Consider the following 27,798-nt stretch of genomic DNA (forward strand, 5'->3'; position numbering starts at 1 on the left):
TGGACGATGAAAATACCTCCCCCCCTCCTCCTCCTACTCCTCCTGCCCCCGTATATCTTGGGTATCGATATATCTTTTAGATTTTTCTTCTTCTTTTTTTTCTTTTCTTTTTTTTTTTTTTTTTTGGTTAATTAACAATATTTCAACGAAGCACAAAATAATTTAAGTATCTAATTAGTAGCGTACGATTGCGATTTTTCCAATAAAATATATATATATATATATATATATATATATATATATATGTATATATAACACTCGGTTATAAAACACAATTATAAAATATTCCTGCGAAAGTATTAAAAGGAAACATTGTAATACAGTTGAATCTTACATTTTTCTTCTTTCATTTTTTGTCCTCTTTTTATTTTTTTTTTTCGTTTTCTTCTTCCTCTTCCTTCTTCTTCTTCTTCTTTTTTTTTTTCTTTTTTTCTCCTTTCTCACGAGCCAAAGATCCTTACAGTTTTTGAGAAAAGTTTCCGTGGGCAATAACGTATAAAAGCCCATTTAGCCTTGTTTAAGCTAGGAAGGAGACATTAAATCCCTGAGATTCTCGTTCTAATGGCCGCGACTCTCTTACAAACTGTTTCGCGGTTTTTTATAATTTGTGCATAGGACGTTGGTACGAGCGTTGGTCTTTTATAAATCTACTCCAAATCTGGTCGACGCCGTTGGAGTTGAGAAAAATCGCTCAAGATATGTATATATATACAATGATGGGAAAAAAGCAAAAGAAAAAAAGGGGGAGGGGGCAGAGAAAAAAAAGGAGAAAAAGAAAAAGAAGAAAAAAAAAAAAAAAGAGAAAAAGAATGAAGTTTTGCCGTAGCAACTGCCGCTCTTAATTTCAACAGTTTTGTTTGCCATCGTTCCCTTTTCTACCCGTCTCAGAGAGCAGCAAGCGTTTTCATTCGTTTCCGCAAAAAGTTCGGAATTATGTATTAGCAGGAAGCCGGAGAGAGGTAATGCGTCTATTTTGAATTCAGCTTACTATGAAATTATAATGAAACAGGCGACTCGAGGCAGCCGCTGTGTTTACCGCGTTCTACACTTTGTGAATCCTTACGGACACTCTAGTATCTATTTAATATATATATATATATTTCGCTAATTAAGTGGCGAAAAATATACTTTTTAACTTGTGGAAGGGGGTGGGGGTCATCGTCGAATGCCAAACGAAATGGGGCGATTTTTTTTGTTCTTTTATATATATATAATATATAAATACGGATCAAAGGATAATCGCATCTTTTTTTGTTATTAATCATAAACTCGATATATTTTCGAGTAAAACGTTGTTATAGAAAGCTCGGTAGGTTTGTGAGATAATGTTACGCAAGACAGTAGTGGCCTAGGCAGGCGGCATGTGTCCTTGATGAGGCGGTTAGTATTCAGCGGTGCTTTCTGCCCTCGGAGAACTTTTGAAAACTAAGCGAGTAAAGCCACCTTAATTCCATAAGAGGGAGGCCAAAACGCGGGGTTCGGGCGTCATCGTAACATCCTCTTAATTACGGGATATTAGGACGCCCACGAGAACTAAGAAGGAGATGAAGAAGGTGAGACGCGACTTTTCTTCCGTCTTACGATTAAACAATTTTAATCTTTTATCCAATGTGTCAATGTATTCTCCATCATTTTTCTTCATTCTTTCATATTTTTAATTTAATAAATTAAACGAAGAGGATTAAAAATTATGAGTTAACGTTAGATCTGTGATATACATATTTGATTATAATATTTACGCGCATAAGATGGTATCCTTTCCTCCTTGAAAACCGGTATCTTTACCCCATCGTTTGGGCAACTCCATGACAGCAATTCCAAGACTACCCCATAGAGCAACTTGCGTTACGGTTTCATTGATGAACATATTCATGACCTCAAAGATTGGCGGATCGGTTGGTTGGAGAGTCTGAAAAGAGAAAAATTATTAAATGCTTTTAAAAATATTACGTATTTATTATAGTGCAATTTATTATTACACGATCACATGTGGAGATCGCTTAAAATAACAAAATAACAAAATAACAAAATAAAAAACAACCGATGTAGAACGATTTCCATCAATTCAATTTGCTCTTTACCCTGACGGATTTCCTTCTCTCTCTCTCTTTTTTTTTTTCTTTTCTTTCTTTCTGTCTGTACAGTCAATATATATATATATATATACATACTTAACACATCCCTGTTTTGTCTCCCTTATATTTTTTCCCCCCTCCTCGCGATCTCATTTTTCTTTTTCTTTTTGCTTTTTTTTTTCTCGTTCTCGTCTCTGACGCATCCCGGTACGGATCGTCTATCGATTGAAAAACTTTATAATATGATACCCCATCCCCCACCGATTTTACTTGTTTGTTTTCTGGTTTGATTTTTATCACGGCCCTTACGGGAAAGAGGCAGGTGTACGAGGCAAAACGTTCGCCCAACCCCAATCGGGACGTGGAAGACGCCGTGATTCTTCTTCGGGCGTCTTACTTTCCTTTCTACCACCTTATATACATATATATATATATATATATATATCTGTCTATCTCTTTTTTTTTTTAGCCTTACCGGGGGTTGCAAGTTCGTCGCAACCCCCTCGATATTTAATTTCGAACTAAGTTCACGAAGAAGGAGAGGAACATCATTACAAGGAGAAGGCATCCCCGCAGGTGGGGTATCGGCGCGTATCAAGAGGTAATTACTTTTTTTCCCAGAGGCGGCTACTAGCCATGCTTTCGGTTTCTCCAGCGTTCGAAATAGTAGGAGGAAGAGTTGGAGCTGGAGGAGATCAAGGAGGAGAAAAAGAAGAAAAGGAAGAGGAAATAAGGAACATTCCGCATTGAAAAAAAATAAATAAACAAAACAAAACAAAACAAAACAAAACAAAACAAAAAAAAAAAAGAAAAAAAAAAGAAGAAAAGATAGGAAACAAAAAGGAAAAGAATCTTTAAAGAAGAAATGAAGGATTTTCTATAGCAAATGCAATATCCACAAATTTGACATTATCACACGAAAGAAACAACGAAGAGGAGTATATATCCATGTGTGTGTGTGTGTGTGTCTCTGTGTGTATGTATGTATTTAATCTCCCAGCGTCCATCGTTTGTCCTCATCTTCGCATCGTCATTTCCCTCTCCCCCTTCTCCTCCTCCTCCTCATTCTTCTCATCCTCCTTATTCTCATCCTTATCCTCATCATCATCCTCCTACTTCTCCCGTTAGACAAATTCGCTGGAGGGAGTAAAGCTAAGCGCGTTTCGACATCGACGAATGAAAGCTTCGTGCGTTTAAAAAGTTCTTTCCTCATTAAGACGCGCACTCCCTCGGGTCGTTGATGGCATAACGTAACGACGAGTGCACGTTTCTCTACGTATTTCCATCCTCCCTCTCCCTTTCTCTCTCCCTCTTTCTCTCTCTCTCTCTCTTTTCTTGCTTCATCCCTTTTCTCAGTTGTTCCTTCACTTTACCTTCTTCCTCTTCGTCAGACCGTTAGAAACACATTTATTAACGGGAATTCGCCTCCTCTTACACAGCACACGGATAAGACAGACAGACAGAGAGAAAGAGAAAAAGGAAGAAAGAGAGAGAGAGAGAGAGAGAGAGAGAGAGAGAAAGAGAGAACATCATTCGTTTCTCTCTCTCTCTCTCTCTCTCTCTCTCTCACTCTTTTACTCCCTCTCCGAACTGTTCGTCTCTCGGACGAGAAGAGCCCTCATTCACTTTGCCCGTTGTCCCGTCCCAGGGAGAAAGAAAAAAGACGTCACATTGTCGACGCCTTATTAATCCAGTAGCGTAGACCGGAGACTGAGTGAGAAAAAGATAGATAGAGAGAGAGAGAGAGAGAGAGAGAGAGAGAGAGAGAGAGAGAGGGAAAAAAAAGGAAAAAGAGAAAAAGGAGGGAAGGGAGGTTCCTTCGCTACGCTCGCTCGCGCGGAGTCAGAGTCGGCAAAAGTGTCGCGGGGAAGGGTCCTTTGAAGAAATTAAAAGAACAGAGGGTATAATGTGAACACATCCATTCCGTCGTACTCTTCTCCAAGCCTCCCCCTCCCCCTACACCCCTCCCCCACCCAGTTCTCCCGTTCTCCTCTCCTCCCACCCTTCGACTTTCTCTTCCCGGACTTTTTCTTTTTCACCATTCACCGTTTTACTTGCCTTCTGTCTTTTTATCTCTCTTTATCTCACTCTTTCACTTCTTCTTCTTCTTCTTCTTCTTCTTCTTCTTCTTCTTTCTTTCTTTCTTTCTTTCTTTCTTTCTTCGTTCTTCTTATCTCTTTTTCTCTTTCTGCAGTGCAAGGCCAGAACCATTAAGACCGTCGTTCTACGTGCTTTCGCTAAGCACCAGTCGGATAGACATCTCTCGAGCCTTGTCACGGTTTCTTAAAATCCAAAGTATATACTTCCCACTTCCCTTTTTTCGCGATCTCTTCTACTACAGACGCACCCTTTTTATCCGTTGTGTTGCCCTTTTGTTTTGCTCTTTTTTCTCTCTCTCTCTCTCTCTATCTTCCTTTCTCCCGTTTTCTCTCACTTTTCTTTTTCTTTAAATGTTAAGTGCACGACGGCTTTACCAGCTTGGAATCGTGCGAGAATCATTTCGGTGGTTCTTTGTAAAAATACTTTGCCCCGTTAAAAAGTAGTCTTGTTAGGTGGGGAAGGGGAAAGAGAGGGGGAGGAGGAGGAGGAGGGGGGGGTTGGGCGGTAGGGATGGGTGGCGGCAGCGAAGACGACTAAGAGATATATACGCGTATAAGCATATATACCTAAGGATTTTCCAAACACGATCGCTGAATCTTTTTTTCTTTTTCTTTCTTTCATTTTTTCTTCTTTTTTTGTTTGTTTGTTTTTTTTTTTTTCTAAACGAAAGATACTACACTCAAGCGCCTAACGTAGGAATTGTTCTTTTTCTCTCATTTTCTTTTTTTTTTTCTTTTTTGAGCTGATGACCCGGGTTAAATAATCCCGACCGTTTCTTTTTGTTTTTTGTTTTTTTTTTTCCTTTACTTTTATTATTTCTTTCGTGGGAAACATAAGATTTCTACTTTAACGTTCTCTAAACGTTGAGTGACTAAATGGAGAAACTTAGAGGACGAGAAGGGCCGCTTCCGTAAACTCTAATTTATCCGACGGTCATGGAATTAATTAAATTTTAATGATAAGCACGCTTTTGCAAGTTACGAAAAGGGATAAGAAAGGGCAATAAGAGTGGGCAGACCGAGATGAGAGTAGGAATGAATGATAGCTGTGGGTGGGGAGTGACTGGTTGGGTGGATGGATAGGTGATGGGCGGGTGGGTGTATAAGTGGGTGGTTACTTGACTGAGGACTGTTGGAAAGAAGAGCTACCAAAAGACATTCTCGTAAAGCGGTAAGGTATCCGGCTCGTATTAGGATGGCAAACGAGGATGTTAGCCAAATAATGCAAAGCAAAAGCCCCGCTGAGATATAGTACGACATTTGTCCATATTAAGGCGATGTCAGCTCGCAATGCTCGCGATCTTTTGTCTAACCGTTGCTCTCTCGACCTTTCGCCGTCTTTCTCTTCTTCTCTTTCTCTCTCTCTCTCTCTCTCTCTTTCTTCGCATAAGGCTCACCGTTCTTCTCACCGTTCGTATTCTACCCCACTCTCGCTATCCCACCCCTATTTACACCTCCTTTCAACCCACCCTTTCAAGCCCGTCCTCGCATCTAAGTCACCGTATATATGCGTGAGTATGTTTTGAAATTATATAGCGGAACATCAGCCGTCGTTAGTCAGGTTCTGCCACATTCTAGCGTTAACTATGTGTACTTTGAGCACCCGTTACATCGCCATTCGTCAGCCGAGAGACCTCGGCGGCGTACGCGTAATTCTCCGTGTTTCGCGTTGCGCACTTGGCTCGTAATAATTTCCTCGGTCCCTGACAAGGCCGGGCTTCAGAAAATTTGTCGAGGACTCGAACAAAAAAAAAAAAAAAAAAAAAAAAAAAAGAAAAGAAAAAAAAAAGGAAAAGAAGAGAAAGAAAAAAGAAAAAAGAAAGAATAAAATACAAAAAAAAAGAAAGACAAAAAAATAAAAAAAGAAAAAGAGAAAAAAGAAATAATAATAATAATAATAATAATAATAATAATAATAATAATAATAATAAAAGAGCAACGAAATTAAGAGAGTCCATCGGGGACATCGATATATAATTTCTATCGACTAGAGCTCGTGATCTATAACTTTCAAACGATCGTCATAAGTAATCACGTTTTTTCGTTTCATTTTCAATGGCGCTCGAACGGAGACTTCTTTTTTTTTTTTTTTAATTTTTTTTAATTTTTTTCTTCCCATTCTCATTTTCATTTTTAACCAAACGAACGATAATCGTACGGGATTGTTAGCCAGGGGAAGGATGAGAATGGGGAACACCCGGTATACATGCAGTTTTCGGACGGAACGTGGGTCGGAGGGAAGGAGGGAGGGTGAGAGAGAGGGAAAGTGGGAGGAAAGAGAGAGAGAGAGAGCCATGCTAGGTGGTCGGCGTCGGTGTAAATTTGCATTGAACGAAATGAGGCGCTATGGGGCATTCCAGTCCGAAGTTAATAGCTTCCCAACGATTAACTGTATCTCCCAACCCACCTTCTCTACCCACTCGTCCTCCCTTCATTCCTCCTTTCCCTCTCTCTCTCTCTCTCTCTCTCTCTCTCTTTCTGTCTCTCTCACCCTATCGTTCGTTCTCTGTTTGTCATCCAGGTTCACCCTATCTCGATCTCTCTTTCTCTTATATGCATATTCCCCTTCTTTACCTACTCTGTCGCACGCGCCCAGAAACGTACTTACCTATATCGTCCCTCCTAATAATGTATGTTCCGAAGGTCGCGAAATAACTGACTTAGTCGGAAACAACGATATACCAATGGATAAAGTCGTAATTATTTATGTTAAATCGTAAATAACGTTTCTTTTTGATCATTGATCGATCATCATTGAAATAATTTCAATGAAAAGAAAGTTAGGATTGTTAACTGAACGATTCAGTTACGAACGAACGACCCTTGATAAAGCTTGGGTTGAGCCAATAGTTTCTAGGCGCGAGAAAGGCGCCACGGGGGTTATACGGCATAATTTAGTGGACAGTTTGATATACAAACAATCTTTAATGAAATTCTTGGTGTTCATTAATAACGCATTACAGTCTCATGCAGCAGCAGCGACGTTGGTGTCGGGCGTCGGTAGCCAGGAATCCTCTGCAACACCACTCTCTTCCCCTCTTCCTCTCTCTCTCTCTCTCTCTCTCTCTCTCTCTCTTCTCTATCCCACACCTACGCCTCTTCTCTCTATTTTCCTCCTCATACTCTGCCGTTCCCACTCGTACACCATCGACCTACACCCTTTATCGTTTCCCCTTTCGACCTACCACCTCCTACTATCCTTGCTAGCTCTCTCACATTGCCTTTTCTATATGCTTTCCAATGGAATGCGTGCACGTGTGATAACAACGGAGTAGACGGCACGCGATACTTTTATCGAGCATCGATACTTTGCGAGGCGTTTATAAACTGAATTTCTTTTTTTTCTTTCTTTTTCCCTTTTTTTTTCTTTTCTTTTCTTTCTTCTTCTCTTTCTCTCTTTTTTTTTCTTTTTTCTTTTTTCATTTTTCTTATCTTTCTTACCTCTTTAAATCTGTTACCTGTGAATATATACGTTAATGGGCGAGTTTTTTCTTCTTCTCTTTTTTGTTCTCTCGTTTTTTTTTCTTTTTCCTTTTTTTTCTTTTTTTTTTCTTTAGAAGGTAAAAAAAAAAGAATTTCATTGGATCGAAGAAATTAATAATTGATTCAACCCATAATCCTAATCGTGTACACCTCGAAATAATTTTTGTATTGTTTGCGATTGGTCGTGTTTTACGTCCTTCTGGTTAATACTATGATCTCTCATTTATACAGAATGAATAAATTTTGAGTTCAGAAAAGAAAAGAAAAGAAAAGGAAAGAAAGAAAAAATTCGATAAATTCTTCGAACCCTCGAAAATAATAATCGATAGATTTGAAAACGCATTTTCAATGACGTCGTTATAAGAAAAAAAAAAAAAAAAAAAATTTATGAATCGTACAATGAGCGAATCGTTTTAATCGAGCCGAAAATTATCATCTTTGAGCGATAATACATTCAAAATGAACAATTAGGATTAATTTAAGATTACGCTATTGATACGCATAAATATGATTTTACTCGTCGATATAATATTTTACAATTATATTTTATTACACACTAATTGAGTAATTGAAATAATTATCGTCATTGACGTTTATATTTATTTAATACGCATCGGATATTGAATCCTACTCGTTAATCATACATACATATATATATATATATATATATATATATATATATATAAATGTCAACGGGTAAAGATTATGATTAATAAATCGACGTAATTAGTACATACATAAGTGAGAAGAACGAGCGACGAATGACAATCGAGTTTTTTTTTTATTAATGTGCCTTACAGAGGCCGCACCCATGAGTCCCTGTGCGACGTCCACGGTGATGACCATCAGCCTGATCGTTCGTTTAATCAACGAACCCGCTAACGCGATTAACTTATTGCGTTGTTGTATACGCGCGTACACGTGAGCCTCGAATCAGCTAGACGACAGAAACGTAATTCCCATTATGGTATTTCCCCTCCCCCTCCACCATTCTTCTCTTTCTCTCTCTCTCTCTCTCTATTTTCTTTCGTTATTCGCACGATCCCTTTTATTTTACTCTATGTTACACCTAACTAACTTGTCACAATATGAGGTGTTGGTATTAACCGAATCATTGGGCGTCGTCGTTCATTTCGATGAGATATTTTCAAATTAATTATTTCCTTTCTATTTGATTGTTAGATACATCTATTTAACCTAAAAAAATATATGTATACATATATGTATATATATACGTATATATCATACAATATCATACAATATTTGAGCGTTGACACATTCCCGACCGGTCTGTTATACTACTTAACTTATACGGGCGACTGTGTTTGATGAGTTAGCATATTCTGAAGTAGACATAAATAATACGGAGTCATATTTTATATCTACCATGGAATAATAGCAAAACGAAGGCGTCAAATGTTAGCACGCATGACAGCGGCACGCACATAAACGTGAACGCTCGCATCCGGTGGAATGGTCCGCAAACTCTGTACAATGTAAAAGATCGGTAGGTAGGGATGGGTAGAGTTAGACTATGGCAATGTGAAGACTATGCCAGATCCCCGGACTCTGACGTGGACATCAGGAACGACGAGGAGTAAGAGGAGGAAAGTTGGTAATGGTAGTGGTAGTGAGTTGATATTGTGTGTGGTGTAGTGGTATTGTAGATAATGACGATGGGTAGTGACCCAGCTAGAATGGAAGGAAACGTTCGAAAGAGGGTAAAGAAGAGAGGAGGAGTGTTTGCGACTTGCGTCGGTGGTGACCGCACGGTGGTGGATACCGGAGGACGATATAGAATTTTAATATAGTGGTTTACGAGCGCGATTGTCCGCCATTTTACGGGCGCTATAGAGCGGCCATTTGAATTCTTAGATCTGCATACTTTGCGGAATTGCGTGGTGTGCTAGTGGGCACCAACATCTCGTAGGATGGTACGAGAAAGGTTGCGGAGGAGGATAGTGAGGCCAGCCAACCCCATCAACGAACGAAGCGCATCGTGCCGAGTAGACTCGCTATCGCGCCCGAGGTTGTTCAAATACCTTGACCGTCTCCCTATATTACGGCTTAATAAAATAATAACGTCGGTGCGAACCGACGGGATGCGATGATGAAAATTGTCCTGGTGTACCTTGCGAACCAACAAAAATTATCATCCAAGTGTGATCGTTGCCAATGAGTATCTTTCTTTTTCTATTTTTTTTTTGTCTTTTTTCTTTTATCAGCCACGTTGATGAAATTCCTTTTTATCTATATTTTCTCTCTCTCTCTCTCTCTCTCTCTCTCTCTCTCTCTTTCTCTCTATAATTATTTACGAGCTGAAATATTCGTCGATATTCATATAGGTGACGTTAACGTATCGTTGTAAGTTCGTACGTTTCATGACATATAGATAGCCCTATTATCAAACCACAGAACGAAGTAGTTGGTTATTACATCTCGTAAAAGGGAAAGGTCCAGAATCCCATTAGATTATCATAGAATTCGAATTTCTACGAACCGATGGTGGATTATTAATTTTTTTTTCTTTCTTCTTTACCTCTTTTTTTTTTCCTTTATTATTTCTCTATTCATCTCGCATTATTTGTCTCGGCTATTCACGCGCAAACACGTCTCGTCGACTATAATGGAAATATATCCGAGGATTTATATGCGTTTATTTGAAAAAAAGAAAGAAAGAAAGAAAGAAAGAAAAGAAAAAAAAAGAGAGAGAGAGAGTGAGAGAGAGAGAGAGAGAGAGAGAGAGAGAGAGAGAAAGAGAAAAGAAAAAAGTTCCCGTCAGTACTGTCCTGCACTTTCAACGATTTCTCTATTGGTACATATATTTTTCCATTGTGAAAAAGACGGAAAACAAGAGGATGGAAAAAAAGGAGGGGAAAAAAGAAAAGAAAAAAAAAAGAAAGAAAAAAAAAAGAAAAAAAAGAAAAGGGAAAAGAGGAACGAGTTTAACCTTTGGTCGCTGTATCTGTTCCCTTGCGATTCGAAATTAATGATTCTGGGGTCTCTCATTTGGTATACCTTAATCAGACTAGGAGCCCTTTAGGCATCCGTAATCGTCCGAACGCGAGTACCCCGTAGTACGACGATACTCTACCTTCCTTTTCCTTCTCTCCCTCTATCTTTGGCTACCTCTTGTCCGTCTCTCTCTCTCTCTCTCTCTCTCTCTCTCTCTCTCTCTTCTTTACTCTCTTTTACTCTCTTCCTCGTCCGCGATATAAGCCGTATCAGTTATAATTTACAATGTTATGGCGATTTTATGTATATCTTGCCGCGGCCGTACTCCCCACACAGCGCCGAGAAGTATTATTTAAATTAAACGAGGCTAAACTAAGCGAAGCAGGGGTATCGAAGTGCCAGAGAGAGAGAGAGAGAGAGAGAGAGAGAGAGAGAGAGAGAGAGAGAGAGAGAGAGAGAGCGAGATAGATAGATAGATAGATAGAGAGAGAGAGAGAGGTGCCGCGGTGGTATGCAAATTATTATCGCGGGGCGATAATTTAAATGCATATTTCGCCTCCTATATCATTTTATTATTGCCAGCGAAGTTAAGTCGGTCCGTGGGCCAACGTTTACGAGGACGTTGGTGAGACACTCTCTTTCTCCTTGTCTTGGGAAGAGAGATGACGGCTGGTGTTGGTTACCTCGTACATATACTTCTCCTCCCACTCCCTCCCGTCCTTCAACCCCCACTCGTGCTTTTCCCCCGTATTAGAAACGCTATCGAAGCGTTTTCTTCGTATAATCCTCATTGTTACCGGGCCACGAGGATCATAATATTCTGTTGGATAATGGCCAACAGGGAGAATTAATAATGGGGAACTAATTGTGTAGGAACGCGTAGGAAGTGCCAGCTCATCCACCTTTGGCTAAATGTCCCTCTAAGAGATGTCCAGTGTTTCTTGATCGATTAATTTTGTTCCCTCGTTTCTTCGATGAGTAAAGAAATCTTTGTTTTCGATAAAGTCATCGTCTATTATTTTTTTTTTTCCCCCCTTTAACTAAACGTGCATCTTCTCCTCCTCCTCATCTTCTTCATTTTTTTTTTTTTTTGTTTTTTTTTCCTTCCTTCTGTTTGTTTGTTTTATTTTGATTAGATTTGATTTGATTTGTTTAACTTTGCTTAATTTTACATTATTTTCATTTAACATGAAGACAGATTCTTGTTAGAAGGGAACGCTGATTATCCACCGGAAACGGAATTAAAGACGCACGCCGGTGGTTTTTGTCGGGGACGATTTAAATTTTCGACTTAGAAATTCTACGAAGGAAATAACCTACTACGTCCGCCGTTGTTTCTCAACGGGACGGGACGAGACGGGACGGGACGGTATGGTATGGTATGGTACGGTACGGTACGGGACGCATTTAATCTCGATTTACATTTCACGGTAGGGAAAATCGTATGTAGGAAAAGGTTGGAGAACGGTGACTAGAAGAGAAGGTCTACGAAGGTGAGGTTTTGCATGGCCGGAAGAAGTACGCACTCGTAGTGGATTCAAGTCGTACTTTTTAAGATTCGGAGAAGGAAGATATTAACCTATCTACATACATACATATATATATATATATATATATATATATATATATATACATAGATACATACGTATTGGCAATACATATCACAATCGCAATGTGAATTGGCATAATGGCAAACGGCATTATAGTAGACAATGTGAATACGTTTAAAGAGTCTCGAATATACCTCTGACAATGTTCCAATGTTTCACGAACGTTTTCCCCCTCGTACTTTCTCGAAACGACGAAGAAGGGTTAAAACCTGCTGGGCAGTATTTTAATTCTCAACCGTTATCGCGTAACGCGCCGCCGCCGCCACCACCACCACCACCACCACCATCACCATCACCACCACCATCACTACCACCAACACTACCGTCGTCGTCGTCGTCGCCGCCGCCGCCGCCGCCACCACCATCGCCACCGTTGCCTGGCTCGGGTCAGTAGCGAAAGATACATGTAAGTTGACCCCGCCCCTCGAGACCTTTCTGGACGCTTATGAATATTAATTCCGCCCCATCTGTGTGAGCCACCTACTTCCTCCCTATCCGAAAGCAAACCCCCGACAGGAACAAATTAGATCTTTCCTTCCATACATTTCGCTTTTATTCGCGCGACACTCCTCTTGGAACCATCACGCGGATTCTACCAGCCGTTATCCTTTTTCGTTCGTTCTTTCATTCTTCCTTTCCTTTTTGTTTCTTTTTTTTTTTTTTTGTTTTTTTTTTTATCTTTTTTCTTTTTTTTTCTTTCCTACCACCATTCCATCCTATCTCATCTCGTGAAATCTGTTTCTGACAGTGCCGCTAACGCAATGTCCATTCATCGCCTCTCTCTCTCTCTCTCTTTTCTCATGATTTAGAATAATGAATATTTTCTTTCAGAACCGTTCACTTGACTCTCTGTCCCTTTTTTTTCTTTCATCCCACCAGCAATCCTACCCTCGTCCCCTTTCCCCCGCCCCACCCCACCCCCTCCTTCCCGCTGTCCCAATGAAATTCATTATGTCACGTTTGCACGATATAACTTATATACTTGTTACTCGTTAGATACGAGATATACCCTATTACTCTGTCTCGATAATAATCTAACGAGGATTAGGTGTACCTACGTGATATCAAAATACGTGTTGAAAATGCGCATTTTGTACTCCCAACTCGCACGGACGAGTTTATCCGAACGTTCGTATCTTTACGTACGTATGTATGTATGTATGTATGTATGTATGTTGGAAAAGCCGTGGGACCCTTGATATTTCCTAGAACGAGTTAGTTTCCAAGTAGCGAGACTATCCTTGATTTCGAAGGGTGCGTGTTTCACGGGCACATACGTAACCCTTTGTAATACAAACGTTCAGGTAGAATACCAATATGCGTTAGAGCATGAGTGTGCGCGCGTGCGCTCTCTCTCTCTCTCTCTCTCTCTCTCTCTCTTTCACATTTCACAATAGAGGGAACGACGAGGTATGCAAGATTTTACTCTGTGAGAGCACGCGAGAGGATTTGCTTGAAGAAGAAGAAGACAGGAGAAAGAGAGAAAGAGGTGATGATGGTGGAAGGAGGTGGTGGTGATAGGGGTGGTAAGGATAGAGGGAGGAGGAGGACTACTATTCTACAAATAGATATAATTTCCCTTGAATCTGGCAATCTCGTAGGTACGAATATAACCAGGAGTTAAAACCGCAGCACGAGGTGTCGTATCTTATACCACCTTCCTTTACCACGTTCGTTCACCTTCCTAATCCTAGGCACCCTACATGCACGGGTTCCAAACCCGTAGAATCTTATTATCAGCCTACGTTTCATTTCGAGATACAAGGAAGGGAAATTTCTTGAATTGTTGTGTATAACCATTGTAAGTAAAGATCGTAAAATTGGGTCTCGTTGGATCTAAGATTAACGTTGGTAAGATTGAATGTACCAACGAAACTCCAAAAACTAATTTACATCTTTTAGTGGATTTAAGAAGAAAAAAAAAAAAAAAAAAGAGAAAAAAATTATATATCGTCGAATTTTGGGCCAAATTTTTCAAACCACAAACCCTTTCATTATTCGTCGTTAAACAGGACAAGGCCTTTCTTTTTTTTTCCCCCCTTTTTTTCCTTTTTTTTTTTCTTTCTTTCTTTCTTCACTTTTTATCCTCTTCATTATGGCTTAATCATTATTACGAAATATCTGGGTACTCGTTTTATCAATATTAAATAAAGCACCTCTCTCTCTCTCTCTCTCTTTTTCTGTCTCCTAAGATTCTTTTACGACATTGATGTAACTTAGTTCCTCTACCTCGTGGATACGTCAAGTAAGTAAAAGTGTAACTCTCTCTCTCTCTTTCCAAGAGAACTTCTCGTATCTTACATTTCAAGAGACCATAGTAGTAGTAGTAGTAGTAGTAGTAGTAGTAGTAGTAGTAGTAGTAGTAGTAGTAGTAGTAGTAGTAGTAGTAGTAGTAGTAGTAGTAGTAGTAGTAGTAGTAGTAGTAGTAGTAGTAGTAGTAGTAGTAGTAGTAGTAGTAGTAGTAGTAGTAGTAGTAGTAGTAGTAGTAGTAGTAGTAGTAGTGGCAGCAGTATTTTCCATAGATACGCGAACACCGTGCACGACGTTTCGCTGTTTCGGTTTGCCTTAATGGATTTCGCTGTATAATTGTAAAATATCTCGTCTAGTTCCACATGCGCGTGCATTTACGAGCGGACACGTGCGGATCCTTCCTCACGATCTCGGCGTTAATTTCGCGCGCTCGCTCGCTCTTTCGCGTTTTAATAGATAACTTTCTAAGCAACTACTCGCCTTTCACGACTCTCAAGATATAACTTATATATATATATATATATATATATATATATATATATATATATATATATATATATATGTATATGTATATTAAAAAGAAACGACTCGTCCAAGAATGATTTTCGTCTTTGTCTTTTTTAAGGAAATATTTTCTTCATTTTTTCCTTCTTCTTCTTTATGATCGAGTTCAAAATTCGTAGGAACTAACCTTTTTTTCTTTCTTTCTTTCTTTCTTTTCTTTTTTCTTTTTTTTTTTTTTTTTTTTTTTTTTTATAAAAGCTCGCCAATGACCATTGATTTTCGAATAATATATTTCAATTAATACTACGGAGTAGATCTTGTAGAATGATACGTGACATGACTTTTTTTCCCCCTTTTTACTTTTCTTTTTTTTTTTTTTGTGGAAAGCACTAATTAGAGTTTCGTGATCAACGAGAGAGGTATGTACGATAAGAGAGAGAGAAAGAGAGAGAGAAAGAGAGTACAGAGAACTGATAAAATATTGAAGACATTGATTCATCTGTTCGAGCTTATGTTGCAGGTACATACGCGAACGCAAATACGCGGAATGCTCGTTGCATCGTTGAAAAATCGTCGGGGGGTGTAACGCATGACCCGTTAAGTATGGGCTCCACTGAAAAATAACCTGGCAAATTGAATGGAGGCGACACAGACTGTGAGAGAGAGATAGAGATAGATATATATATATATATATATATATATATATATATATATATAGAGAGAGAGAGAGAGAGAGAGAGAGAGAGCGAAGGGCGTACCGTAGGATGTAGAGGGAGGAGGACGGAGAAGGGGAAGGGCTACGGGGTAACGGGCAGGAGGGTGTGCGGAAAAGGATGGTTGGGGTTCTGATGGCCGGAGTAAAAATTCGGCATTGGGGATGACCGTAGTGAGGAGACATTGTACTTGTCGCCCTACTCGCATGACGAATATGGCTTTTGTAATTAGAAAATATGCCCTCGGCCGTGTCTCTATATCGAAGACTTCGTTCGGTTCTACCTTTGGTTGTGCTTCCGAGTACTGCGAAAAAAAAAAGGAGACAAAAAACGAAAAAGAGAAAAAAAAAAGAAAAAAAAAGAAGGGAACAAAAAAAAAAAAAAAAAGAAAAAGAAACAAAAAAAAAAAAAAATAAACCGAACGAGTAGAAAAATATTTGACACGAGTTGGCTCTTTGCGTTACCTATTTACAACTATTTACAATATTGAAATGAACGAACGTTCTACGTTGGTTGCAATATAAAATTCGATCGTGAAAAAAAGAGAGAGAGAGAGAGAGAGAGAAAAGCATAACAATGCAAAAACAAAAACAAAAAAGAAAGCATGGACGAAAACAAAAAAAAAGAAAATAATGTAGGATATGAATGGTAGAGAGGTGGTGGGGTTGGTTTGGTCGGTCGGTCGGTTGGTTGGTTGAGGGGTTGAGGGTTAAAGTCTGTACGGGTTAAAGAGAGGCAACATCAAACATTAAACATAATGACTCTCGACAAGAATGTTATCCCCACTCCATCCACCTCCACCGACCTCGATCCTCTTCATCCCCCTCCCTCCCCGCCGCACTATTCCGACGTTACGTTATAGCGGTATAAGGGAAAAGTAGCTATTTGCCATATTATTACGCGCGTTTGATGCGACGACGTGTGGAAACGACATGCGCGTGCTTTCTCTCTTCCACCATTACTCTTGGACCATGGAGAAGGAAAATCTTCCCTTATACCGTGTGGACTAAGCGCGCTCACCTAATGGGACCCGATTTAGAATATAAATTATCAGTGATACGTATTCTCGCGAAGGTATTCCCTCGTATCTCTCGTTCTCTCTGCTTTCTTTGAAATTCCATAGCGATGATTCCTGACCCTGTTGGAGAAAGAACTCGAACAAGGCTGATGGTCTCTCTCTCTCTCTCTCTCTCTCTTTCTCTCTCATCTTATTTCTTTTTATTTATTTATTTATTTATTTATTTCTTTCTTTCTTTCTTTCTTTTTTTTTTTTAAGAAAATATTTCTGAGAAACCCTATGCGAGCGAAGCCTACATATTATATATATATATATGTGTGTGTGTGTGTGTGTGTGTGTGTGTGTGTAGATGCTTCTTGAGAAAGAAAAAAGAAAAGAAGGTTAAGAAGGTAGGTAAGGGATAAAACGCGATTCTTCGCGTGAAAAATGTCGGGCTCGAATATTGGTTATTTTCTTTGCCAGTTAAGATGGCTTTCCTCTTTCGCACTTTTCTATCTTTCTTTTTCTTCCCCCCCCCCCTCCCTTTTCTTTTTTTTCTTCTTCTCTCTCCTTTCTTCCTTTGCCACGAGACGAGAGAAGAGAAGAGAGATTGAAAGATATCGCGTATTCACGTATTCCGGCCGATCAAATGGGCCAGAGGGTATCAACCATTTGTCAGGCTGTCGCGAAAAGAGAGTAGAGCTTTCCGAAAACAAATGGCCGGGCTATCGGAGTGGCTTCCCTTAAATTTGAAATCGGATTGCTCGCTCAATTTATTGCATTATCATATTCAAAATTTACCTATTTTTGCCTATCCACGGCACCATTTTTCTTTATTACCCCATACTCACGTCGAATTATATATATCCTTCGATTCGAGACAATTTCTTTTTTTCTTTTTTTTTTTTGTTCCTTTTTTTTTCTTTTTCTGTTCTTTTGTTATTCTTTTTCCTTTTCTTTTTTACTGTTTACTACCATTCTCCCTGAAAACAAGTAGCGAATGTGATGATAAGTCACTAAGCGATACCGATTTCGAAAGAGAAAAAAAACGAGAGAGAGAGAGAGAGAGAGAGAGAGAGAGAGAGAGAGAGAGAGAGAGAGAGAGAGAGAGAGAGAAAAGAAACCTATCATCCGATATCAATCGTTCCTTTCAAAGGAACTTTCTTAACGACATGGTATTAACTTACAGGAAATAACTCGATGAGTCCTATGTAAGAGATCATTATGGTATATATTGGTGTATATATATAGGTAATAAATAGTAGCCATTCGTAAAAACAAGATGGCCAAGAGGAACGTTAAGTTCTGCCAGAAACTACGTCCTGCGTCCCAACCCGAATGTCCTACTACTGTTTTTTGCTATCGATAATAAATTACCCATTGCGATATTTCTTATTGTTAGCGGGGTGCTAGTGACTGCGTCTGAGGGCTTTGATCGGTATGTACCTATATGTATGTATATATATATATATATATTATATATAGTATATAGAAGCTCAGTGTCGCGGTCGTTAATCAAAAATATACACACACACACATATATATATATATATATATATACAGAAGGAGACTGTATCTTTCCCCACGATGTTAAATTTTTTCCTCACCCTCCCACCTCCTCTTCCCCTTTTCACCCACTCGTAATTTCTAATAAAGATAAAACTTTTATCACACGATCCACTTTAAATCTCCTCTCTTTATTCTTTTCTTTCTTTTTTTTTCTTTCTTTCTTTCTTTCTTTCTTTCTTTTTTTCTTTTCTTCTTTTTTTCCTATTAACTATAACGCTTAAGAAAAGAATGATCGATAGAAATTACTCGACGATCGACTTAGCTCGGTATATTCCTCCTCTCACCCCCCCCCTCTCTTTCTACGATCCCACACCCTTTCATTCATATCCCATAACAAAATGATTTCATTCTGAGACGTCGTTATCAACGAATTATGTAAAATTGGCCGATGGCATTAAAATGTTCTATTAAAGATCGTGGAAAGGATCGGCGTTGCATTTTCCGTGTCATAAAGATCGGATATTAGAAAAAATTATTCAGGGGATAATTTAAATTGAGTCGTAGATCTTATCCGATGGGAGGAAGAGAGAGAGAGAGAGAGAGAGAGAGAGAGCGAGAGAAAAAAATAATAATCTACGACGACGACGACGACGAGGACGACGACGACGACAACGACGACGACGCCTCGAATATCTAATCGAATAATTCAAGCGCGTTTTTGTATTAAGTGCCGTAGGAAAAAAAAAAAAAAAGAAAAAAAAAAGAAAAAAAAAGAAAGAAAAAAAGAAAAAGAAAAAGAGAAAAGGAAAGAGAGCAAAAAAAAAAGAAGAAGAAGAAGAAGAAGGAAAAGAATAAGAGAGAAAAAGTAAGGAGATATAAATTATATACAGATAGGTAATATAATTTAAATTGCGCATCCCTTCGTTCGATATCTTCAGGCAGGAAAAAGAGAGGAAGAGGAGGAGAAGGGGAAGGAGGAATAGAGAGAGAGAGAGAGAGAGAGAGAGAGAGAGAGAGAGAGAGAGAGAAAGAGAGAGAAGATTGTTGGGAAACGTGCGTCATAAAATTCAAATCAGATTCGGTCTTCGCGACTATCTTCGTCGCTCATATAATCGCAAAAATTGCCATTTGCGCCTGGCGATTGGCTGTCAACCGGAATTAATATCGGCAGTTTGCGATGCCGAAAGGAAAGCTTTTTTTTCTTTCTTTTTCTTTTTCTTTTTCTTTTTTATCTTTTATAATACACGAGATTGAGATATACATATTATATGTATCGATTATAAATTATTGGCCATTTATATCAGTCTCGTTTCTGATTGACGTTATCGTTCGTTCATACGGATAATATCTCTCATACGTTAATTATTAATCTTAGATTAATTATAATCATAATTGAGAGAAAAAGGTGAAAATTGAAAAATTATTCAATATCGATAATTTATAAATTCTAAAAACTTTATAAATTCTCTTGCATATTTTATACATGAAAATTCATGATCTTGTAAATTTCATACATATTTTACGAAAAATCATGAAACTTTTTTTAAAAATATACATACATATATATATATATATTTTTTTTTTTTCTTCTTTCTAACAATTTCAAGAAAATTCGAATAGGCCTTTAATTTATATCGATCAATCAGTAAATATAATTACATAAATAGAATATGATCGATATCGATCAAATGAGATATTAAACTGACCGACTGTTCTGTTATCTTTTACGATTATTAGGGGGAAAAAAAAAGAAAAAAAAAAAAAAAAAAAAAAAACATAATAAAAATAAATAAAAAGAAAATTATAAGTACGGATATTTCGCGAACATTACCGAATTGTCACACGTGAGATAAATCTATCAATCCACCGGTATGACGTTATAATACAAGGAGATCGGATACGTTATTACGCATGATGTATGGTACTTGACCCTCTCCTTGGTGTGTAAGGCGACACAATAACTTTTTCTCTTCTTCCAACGGAATTTCGTGCTCCGTATATTGATGCGGCTTGTCCTTTACTCCCTCATGTAAAGCCGAAGACGAGACACGTGGGCAGAGTAGAAAAATGTTTCTTACCCCATATAGAGTTTGCTCACTCGTTTCATCTCTCTCTCCCTCTCTCTTTCTCTTTCATTGCTTAAAGAAATTCTCTTTCTCTTTCTCATCCCTCCTGGTATTCGGATATTTGGAATGATATCGTACACGTCGATTCACCAACGGATGTCGCTTGATGAATCGAAGAAATCGTGATACCAAAGATACTAAACTAGAGATCTATCTAATATATATATATATATATATATATATATATATATATATATATATTAGATATAGAAACTTGAACTATAGTATAGAGGGAAAAGTGACGAATGATGTTAGAAATGACAATGTGTGGTAATAAAAAAACATTATTCTTATAGGGATAATAGGATATCGGGATGAAACGATAGAAAGAGAAATCATTTTTTATCATTACTATATTAATCTATTATTGGTCATGAATTTTTTTCTTTTTCTTTTTTTGTCTTTGTTTTTTTTTTCTTCCTTTGGTTCTTTGTTTCTCTCCTTTCTTCTTTTCTTCCTTCGGAATTTTTACGCGGATCTTTGGAGCAATGAAGAATATAATAAAATGTATAAACAATAGACATTAGTTCGATTATTTTTATTTATTTATTTTTTTTTTTTCCTTTTTTTTTTTTTTTATACGTTCGTAAGAGAATTGCTTCGATATGGGCGTTTTTCGTTTTGAGATAAATCAAGAGAGCAGACAGGATTATATTAAATGCGATTTGAAATGTGAACTTTGTAATCTCTGGCGAGATATTGCATCAAAAAAAAAAAAAAAAAAAAAAAAAAAAAAAAAAAAAAAAAAAAAAAAAAAAAAAAAAAAAAAAAAAAATGAAAAGGAAAAAAACGTACGCTAATCGTGGCATTTCTACAAAACGATATTACATCACAGATAATATTTTAAACAGTAAATAATTAATTAAGTAATATTAATAATATCGTTAAAAATAATATTACGTAGCAAAAGCAAAAATAAATAAATAATATTTTAAGAATAATTATTCTACAATATTGCCAGAGTATTCGGTTTAATTATACAAAATATTTAATTAACGTAGTAATAAAGAAATCTGTAATTTATATTATTGAACGTAATTAAATAAAATTGCAAATATTTGCGGGAGCGAAAACTTGACAATTATCTTTTTTTTTTTTTTTTTTTTTTTTTTTATCACAAAATAGCATTTATTTTATTACGTATAAAAAAGAAAAAGAAGAAAAAGTAGAAAAAGAAGAAAAAAAAAAAGAAAAAGAAAAAAAAGAGAAAAACAAAAAATGTCCTCTATACTTTATTTCCATTCAAATCTTCAATTATTTCGCTAGCAATGATTCATCTCGAAGTCGAAATTTAACTACTTTAATATATTCTTCAAGGGCGATTTCTCTCTCTCTCTCTTTCTTTCTCTCTGTTTTCTGGCCCGTTGCCCCTTTGCGGTTCGATCTTCCATCGCATTAAGCCCTTTCCATCGAACTCAAACTCTCTCCCACCCTCTTCATCCACTTTCTTTCTCCCTTTTCTTTTCTTTTCTTTTCCTTTCTTATACCATTCCAAAGTATGGCAAAACTCTGAGATGCTAATGGTTTAATTGAATTCCGATTATCCAAAGACATTTTCTTCCCTCTTGCGTTAGGAAACCTTCAACGATTTTGTTGTGCTATGAATCAAAAGCAGAACGCGTCTGCGAGTGACGTAATTATTGAGATCTCGATTTTGCGAGAAATGCAAAGGTACATATATATATATATATATATATATATTATTCTCTTCCCTTCTCTATTCTGCCACAGACGAATGGCAGTCGTATTAAAATATTAATGACCTCTCGTATCGGAAACAGACTTCGGAGGTACGATAACGTAAAGGATCACCCTCTGCAATTTCCTTTTCATAAATCACTGTCCTAGGATCGATTTTTTGTCCTTCGACCTACCCAATCGAATCTTTCATTCTTCTTCAAGGTTCAATATATATATATATTTCATATCTCCTAGACGAATTTATTCCACTGTCATACTTTTTATTTTTTTTTTATTTTTTTATTAATGAATAAAATCGGAACAATCAACGGATGATAATAATAATGTGTCTTTACTTACGGGACATGTGTATATGTATTATATTATCTGAAAAAAGAATATATATATATATATATGTATGTATGTATGTATGTATGTATGTATGTATGTATGTATGTATGTATGTATTCTCGGAAGATTCAGAAGAGAGGGTGTGAATTGGCCGTTGCCGTGAGCTGTCAAATGGATGGTGCAGTATGGCATATGGGTCCGATATCGAGAAAGGATCACCTGTTGCATCGAGAACGATGGGGTTGGGGCTACGAGGATTACGGTTCGAAGGCTATTCAGAAGTTCAGGGTAGAAACCGACCCCTCGATTGGTCGTGTAGTGGCCAGCGCGCGAGTAACTATATATATATATATATATATATATATATATATATATATATATATATATATATATATATATATCTTTGCTTCGTAAGTTCCATAGTCGGAGGAGTGCCTTTAGTTTCACCTTCTGTTAAAACGCAGAAATCACTTTAGAAAGGGATAGCCCTTTGCTGAGACATAACGTCTTAGGGGATTTTATGATTTCAATCGTTTATGAAATTAATGTTACCCTTAAACCATAAGATCACTCATAAAGTTTTCTATTTTTCTTTTTTCTTTTTTTTCTTTTCTTTTATCAAAATTTTTCAACGTCGCTTGGGATGGAATGAACATTTCTTTTTCTCTTTTTATTTTTATGAAAATTAATTGAAAAAAAAAAAAAAAGCATATACTTGAACGAGTACAACGAGGGCATTTGTGAGCCGTTGAACGATAAATAAAATTAAATGAAAAAAAAATAAATAAATAAAAAGAAAAAGAAATGAAGGAAGATAATTGCACGTACTCTAAGAGATCATTAAGACAATCGTAATATTTTATTTCTTACAAAGTTAGCCCTCTACGGAATCCCTATTTCTTATTTGCACGAAATAAATAATCGAGTTAACCGCATTATTCGATTTATTTTTACGTGATAAGTAAAATTGATTTAATTAATCAAAAGACACGGGGATCATTCTCGTTACGTGAAAACGTCAAATAGGAAGGAAATAGCCTCAAGGGTAGAGTGGGATAGAGTAGAAAGGAGACGATCAAGAGCGGCGTGTCAATCCCATACCACTGGGTTCCTCTGACGAAATAAAAGGTAGTAGTAGGTCCGTACGAGGTAACCCTCGGAAGCCGGTTGAATTCCTGCGGGATTGTACGACTAGCGACTGTGGAATACTTTATAAAAGCATTGTCGGAGATAACGAGAAATATTATTCGAAAAAAGGAAAAAAAGGAAAAAAAAAGGAAAAAAGAAAAGAAAAAAAAAAAAAAAAAAGAAAAAGGAAAAGAAAAAAGGAAAGAAAAATTAATACCGCGAGTTCGATCGATCGATCCTTTTCATTCGACACAATCGCAGATTTACTTAAACAATTTCTACGCGTGCACGTATTTCTTTTATTTATTTATTTATATATATATTTTTTTTGTTTTCCTTTATATACTCACGCACATGGAATAACGTAATATAAAAAAAAAAAAAAAAAAAAGAAAACATCATCACAGATTATTCGACGATGATAAACGTTCTCGTAAAAAGGGACATTTTAACGATCGATAAGATTGTGAATTTGTTATTGGCAAACGAACGAATAAGAAAAAGCTGTCAGAATGAAAGAAATTCCAATAAGAAGAAGGTGGAGACAGGAATGGAATATAGGAGTGGGATGAGTGAGGGGTGATTTGAGGGAGGAAAGAAACGAGCCCATTTTGATAATGGGATCCTATATGGAAGGCAACGTTACCTTACGAAGCTTCTCCATAGGGATTTGGCGAACCATCGTCGCCGGATCACTGAGAAAACCGGGGAATGTCTAGTTACGTACGTGTGAGTTCAGTAAAACACACAGACACACACACACACATATATATATATATTCGCGTGTAAATGTAACCTGTCTTTTTTCAAAGGAAACGCTTTTCCTCTTCGGGTTATCGAGTTGTGTTGGATTCGTAGAAGAAAAATCGTTGCTGAGCCAGAGTCTGTCCATTTCTTATGTCCAATCGTCTAACCATAATATTCCCGTTTATTATATCGTTCGACTTTCTCGATATATATATATATATATATATATATATATATATATATATATATATCATAGGGTATATATTTCGTGAATCTCTATTTAAGTAGAAAGAAATGAATGCGAGAGAAATTCAATTGGAATATTTAAAAGATCGCGACTAAAGGAAACTACGTAAGGCGAACCCTTTTCATTAAGCACGCTTCATTCGACCGTAGCAGTCGTTAACACTCATTCCTTCGAAAGAAAGAAAAAGAGAGATAGATAGATAGAGAAAAAGAATAAGAGAGAGAGAGAGAGAGAGAGAGAGAGAGAGAGAGAGAGAGAGAGCCAAAATAAAAGTTAGTCCTGCATGGCATTGCGGTTTACACTGAACCTTCTGGCTGTCTAACAGGGTGAGTGAGTGAGAGAGAAAAAGACAAAGAAAGAGAGAGAGAGAGAAAGAGAGAGAGAGAGAGAGAGAGAGAAAGAGAGAGAGGTTAATTTTAACGAATTCAACGAAGCAAGAGAGGTCGGAGTTTAACAGGATAAGCTAATTGTGGGGTATTGGCTAAGAAGTCGAGAGAAATGAGAAAGAGAGGAAGAGACTGTGGCTAGGGGGTTGGAGGAATAGGGGATGGAGAGGGTGAGACGAAGGAATGGTATAGAGGTCTACTCTCTTCTTCACGATCCTCTCTAGTCGAGGATCGTTAGCAGACGGCAGGCGACCGGAATCACAATGCAGTTTCTTACAAGAGTTAGATACTAACACAGGTCACCTTTATCCTTTTACTATTTTCCGAAAGAGGGGGAAAAACACACCAGGTGGGGTTCTTCGATCCTCAACGAGACAAAATTAAGAAATGTAAGACGCGTGAGGATACCTTCGTCATCCTATCATGACATTTAAAAATAAAATTAACAAAGTCGAAATTAAATCTTTACTCTTTAAAGAAAAAAAAAAAAATTAAATCGTTTTATCGTATTATTATTATTATTATTATTATTATTATTAATATTATTAATATTATTAATATTATTACTACGAAGGACAACTTTTTCTTCTTTTTCTTCCTTTTTTTTTTTTTTTTTATTAATTAAATAATAAAAATCAAAAAATATTTTCAATTAGATGAACGAATCGATATAGGCATGTGTATATATGTGTGTGTGATATTAATACCTTCAGATACATTTTAATTATGAAAAATTGTCGATAAAATAACAAACATTGAATTTGTCCTTTGAAAAAATATTTAAACAATGTGAGATTCAATGCATTAGAAATTTTAAAATAAATTAGTTATTGTAATAGTAACTTTAGTCACGTACGGTATTAATATTTTAATGTGAAAGTTAATAATTTAAATACTTGGTATGAATTTTTGATATTGATATTTTTTAAATCGATAAAAAAATCGAAAAGTATTCAGACAGAATTAATAATACATTGATAATCTTACGATGAGTATCGATGAGTATCGATTTGACACTTTAAAAAATTTATCAAAAACTAACGAAAATCTAACGGATAATAAAAGATCAAAAAAAGTCAATTTCATTAAAAAAGAATTTGTTTTTTAAACACAAAATCATCGATAAGATTTTCATGATGTTCACGTAAGATTTGATATACAATGAAAAATTTTCTTCGTTGTCGACGAACATCCATTCATTCAGCAAGATTAATATACACGAATTTGTTTTTTTGGATTTCTCGAATTTCCCAATAATCGCATAGAGAAAAGAATCTCACATTTTCTAAATGATCAAAGTGGAATAGCACCGAAATAAGGGAACTAACAGGGAAGGGGAATGGTCTACCTCGATCGTCGCTTTATACTCGAGGGCTTAGATTAAGTCCTCTGAGAAAAATCTATCCGCGCGTTTCCTCGAAGACGTATCTCCTACTACTAAGTTAGGGTGGAAAAGAGGTGGGGAGGGGGGAGGAGGAGGAGGAGAAGAAGAAGGAAGAAGAAAGAAAGCCGGCAATATGGCCGGCTCGTTGTCCTCGCTCGAATTTCTCCTTGGCGATATCCTCCGGGATGTATTTTTTTTCTTTCCCTTTCTTTCTTTTTCCTTTCTTTTTTTTTTTTCTTATCCTTTCTCCTTTTCTTCTCTTCTCTTCTCTTTCTGTCCTTTCTTTTTTCTTTGTCTCTTCTTCTTCTTTTTTTTTTTTTTTTTTTTGACGGACAAAGATAGGAAATAGAAAAGGACAGAAGGTAGAAGAGCTCAGATCGGAGGGTTCAAAAAAAAAAGTAATAGAGAGAGAGAGAGAGAGAGAGATAGAGAGAGGAAGAAAGAGAGAAGCTTCAGCTGAACGTGTCGCGTTGGTAGATAGGTAGAGGTAACTCAATTTAGATCGAGTGCCGAGCATTTGTTGCAGATCCTCCTCGGCTCTGAGTTACGAGACGCGCCGGTACCTTTCACAGCAACAACGTGCCAAACCCTCCCAAAAGCGTTTTTATTTCCTATTATTTATCTGGGATAAGTAAGTCAGATGTGGCTCCGGTTCGGTCCCTCTCAACTAACCTAACAACTTCTTATCCTAACTCCTTTATCGATGCCCCACAATCGTCCTTGATGGAGAAATATATGTTGGATGAATTATTAGAATTGATGAATTAAATCGTCGAATCGATTTAATCCGATCTAATCATCGTCATTCTAAACAAAAGGCCATAAGTTATTAACAACGTTGTATTCTAATAATAAATATTATTATTATTATTATTATTATTATAATATCAATCTCTCGTATGAGATATTGTCTCGGGTTTTAATAAACTTCAAAACAATTCTTATATCTTGAATGGTGGTTAAATAAAAGAATGAACGGATCTCGTGTAATTCATTTTCAAGAGGGCGATGATAGAGATTAATTACTATCAACGAAAGATTCACCGAGTACACGTTTGCTTTTTATCGGTACGAATTAACGCGCATAAGCGAATTTGAAAGTTAACAACCGACAAGGTCGACAAGACGACGAGGACGACGACAATGACAACGAGAACGAGAACGACAACGAGAACGACAACGACAACGACAACGACGAGGACGAGGACGAGGACGAGGACGAGGACGACGATGCATAATAATCATTATGAGCCGCAAATGCGAGTATTCTCGAGACCGAACGTACGTAGAATAGTACACAGACATTACGAGAACTGCGAATGAGCGAGTAAAGAGCCGAGACGAAGAGCGAGAGTTGTACGAAAAGAGAGAGAGAGAAAGAGAGAGAGAGAGAGAGAGAGAGAGAGAGAGAGAGATCGCGGAAGCATATTCACCAAAGGATTAATGTAACCACGGAATGTTGGCACTGTTTACGATCAGCCCGATACATTCGGCGTTGGCAACGACGTGTTAACGCGCCAACTCGGCTCGCCCAGTTACCGTGGATAATTAATT

General features: G+C 37.2%; 1 protein-coding gene across 3 annotated transcripts in view; it reads right to left on the reverse strand.

Moving 5' to 3' along the window:
* The window catches only part of LOC124429888 (nuclear pore complex protein Nup88), a 68,662-nt gene that overhangs the window by 14,572 nt on the left and 26,292 nt on the right, over positions 1 to 27,798 (reverse strand). For 2 of the 3 annotated variants that reach the window (XM_046975693.1, XM_046975695.1), the window contains exon 2: positions 1,740 to 1,909. In XM_046975693.1, the coding sequence (XP_046831649.1) occupies positions 1,740 to 1,909 (170 nt within the window). Of the gene's footprint in view, positions 1 to 1,739; positions 1,910 to 22,361; positions 22,385 to 27,798 lie in introns of those variants that run through there. The other variant, XM_046975694.1, reaches the window with a different exon arrangement.

The sequence above is a fragment of the Vespa crabro genome, chromosome 16, assembly GCF_910589235.1.
Source record: "Vespa crabro chromosome 16, iyVesCrab1.2, whole genome shotgun sequence".
Classification (NCBI taxonomy): domain Eukaryota; kingdom Metazoa; phylum Arthropoda; class Insecta; order Hymenoptera; family Vespidae; genus Vespa; species Vespa crabro.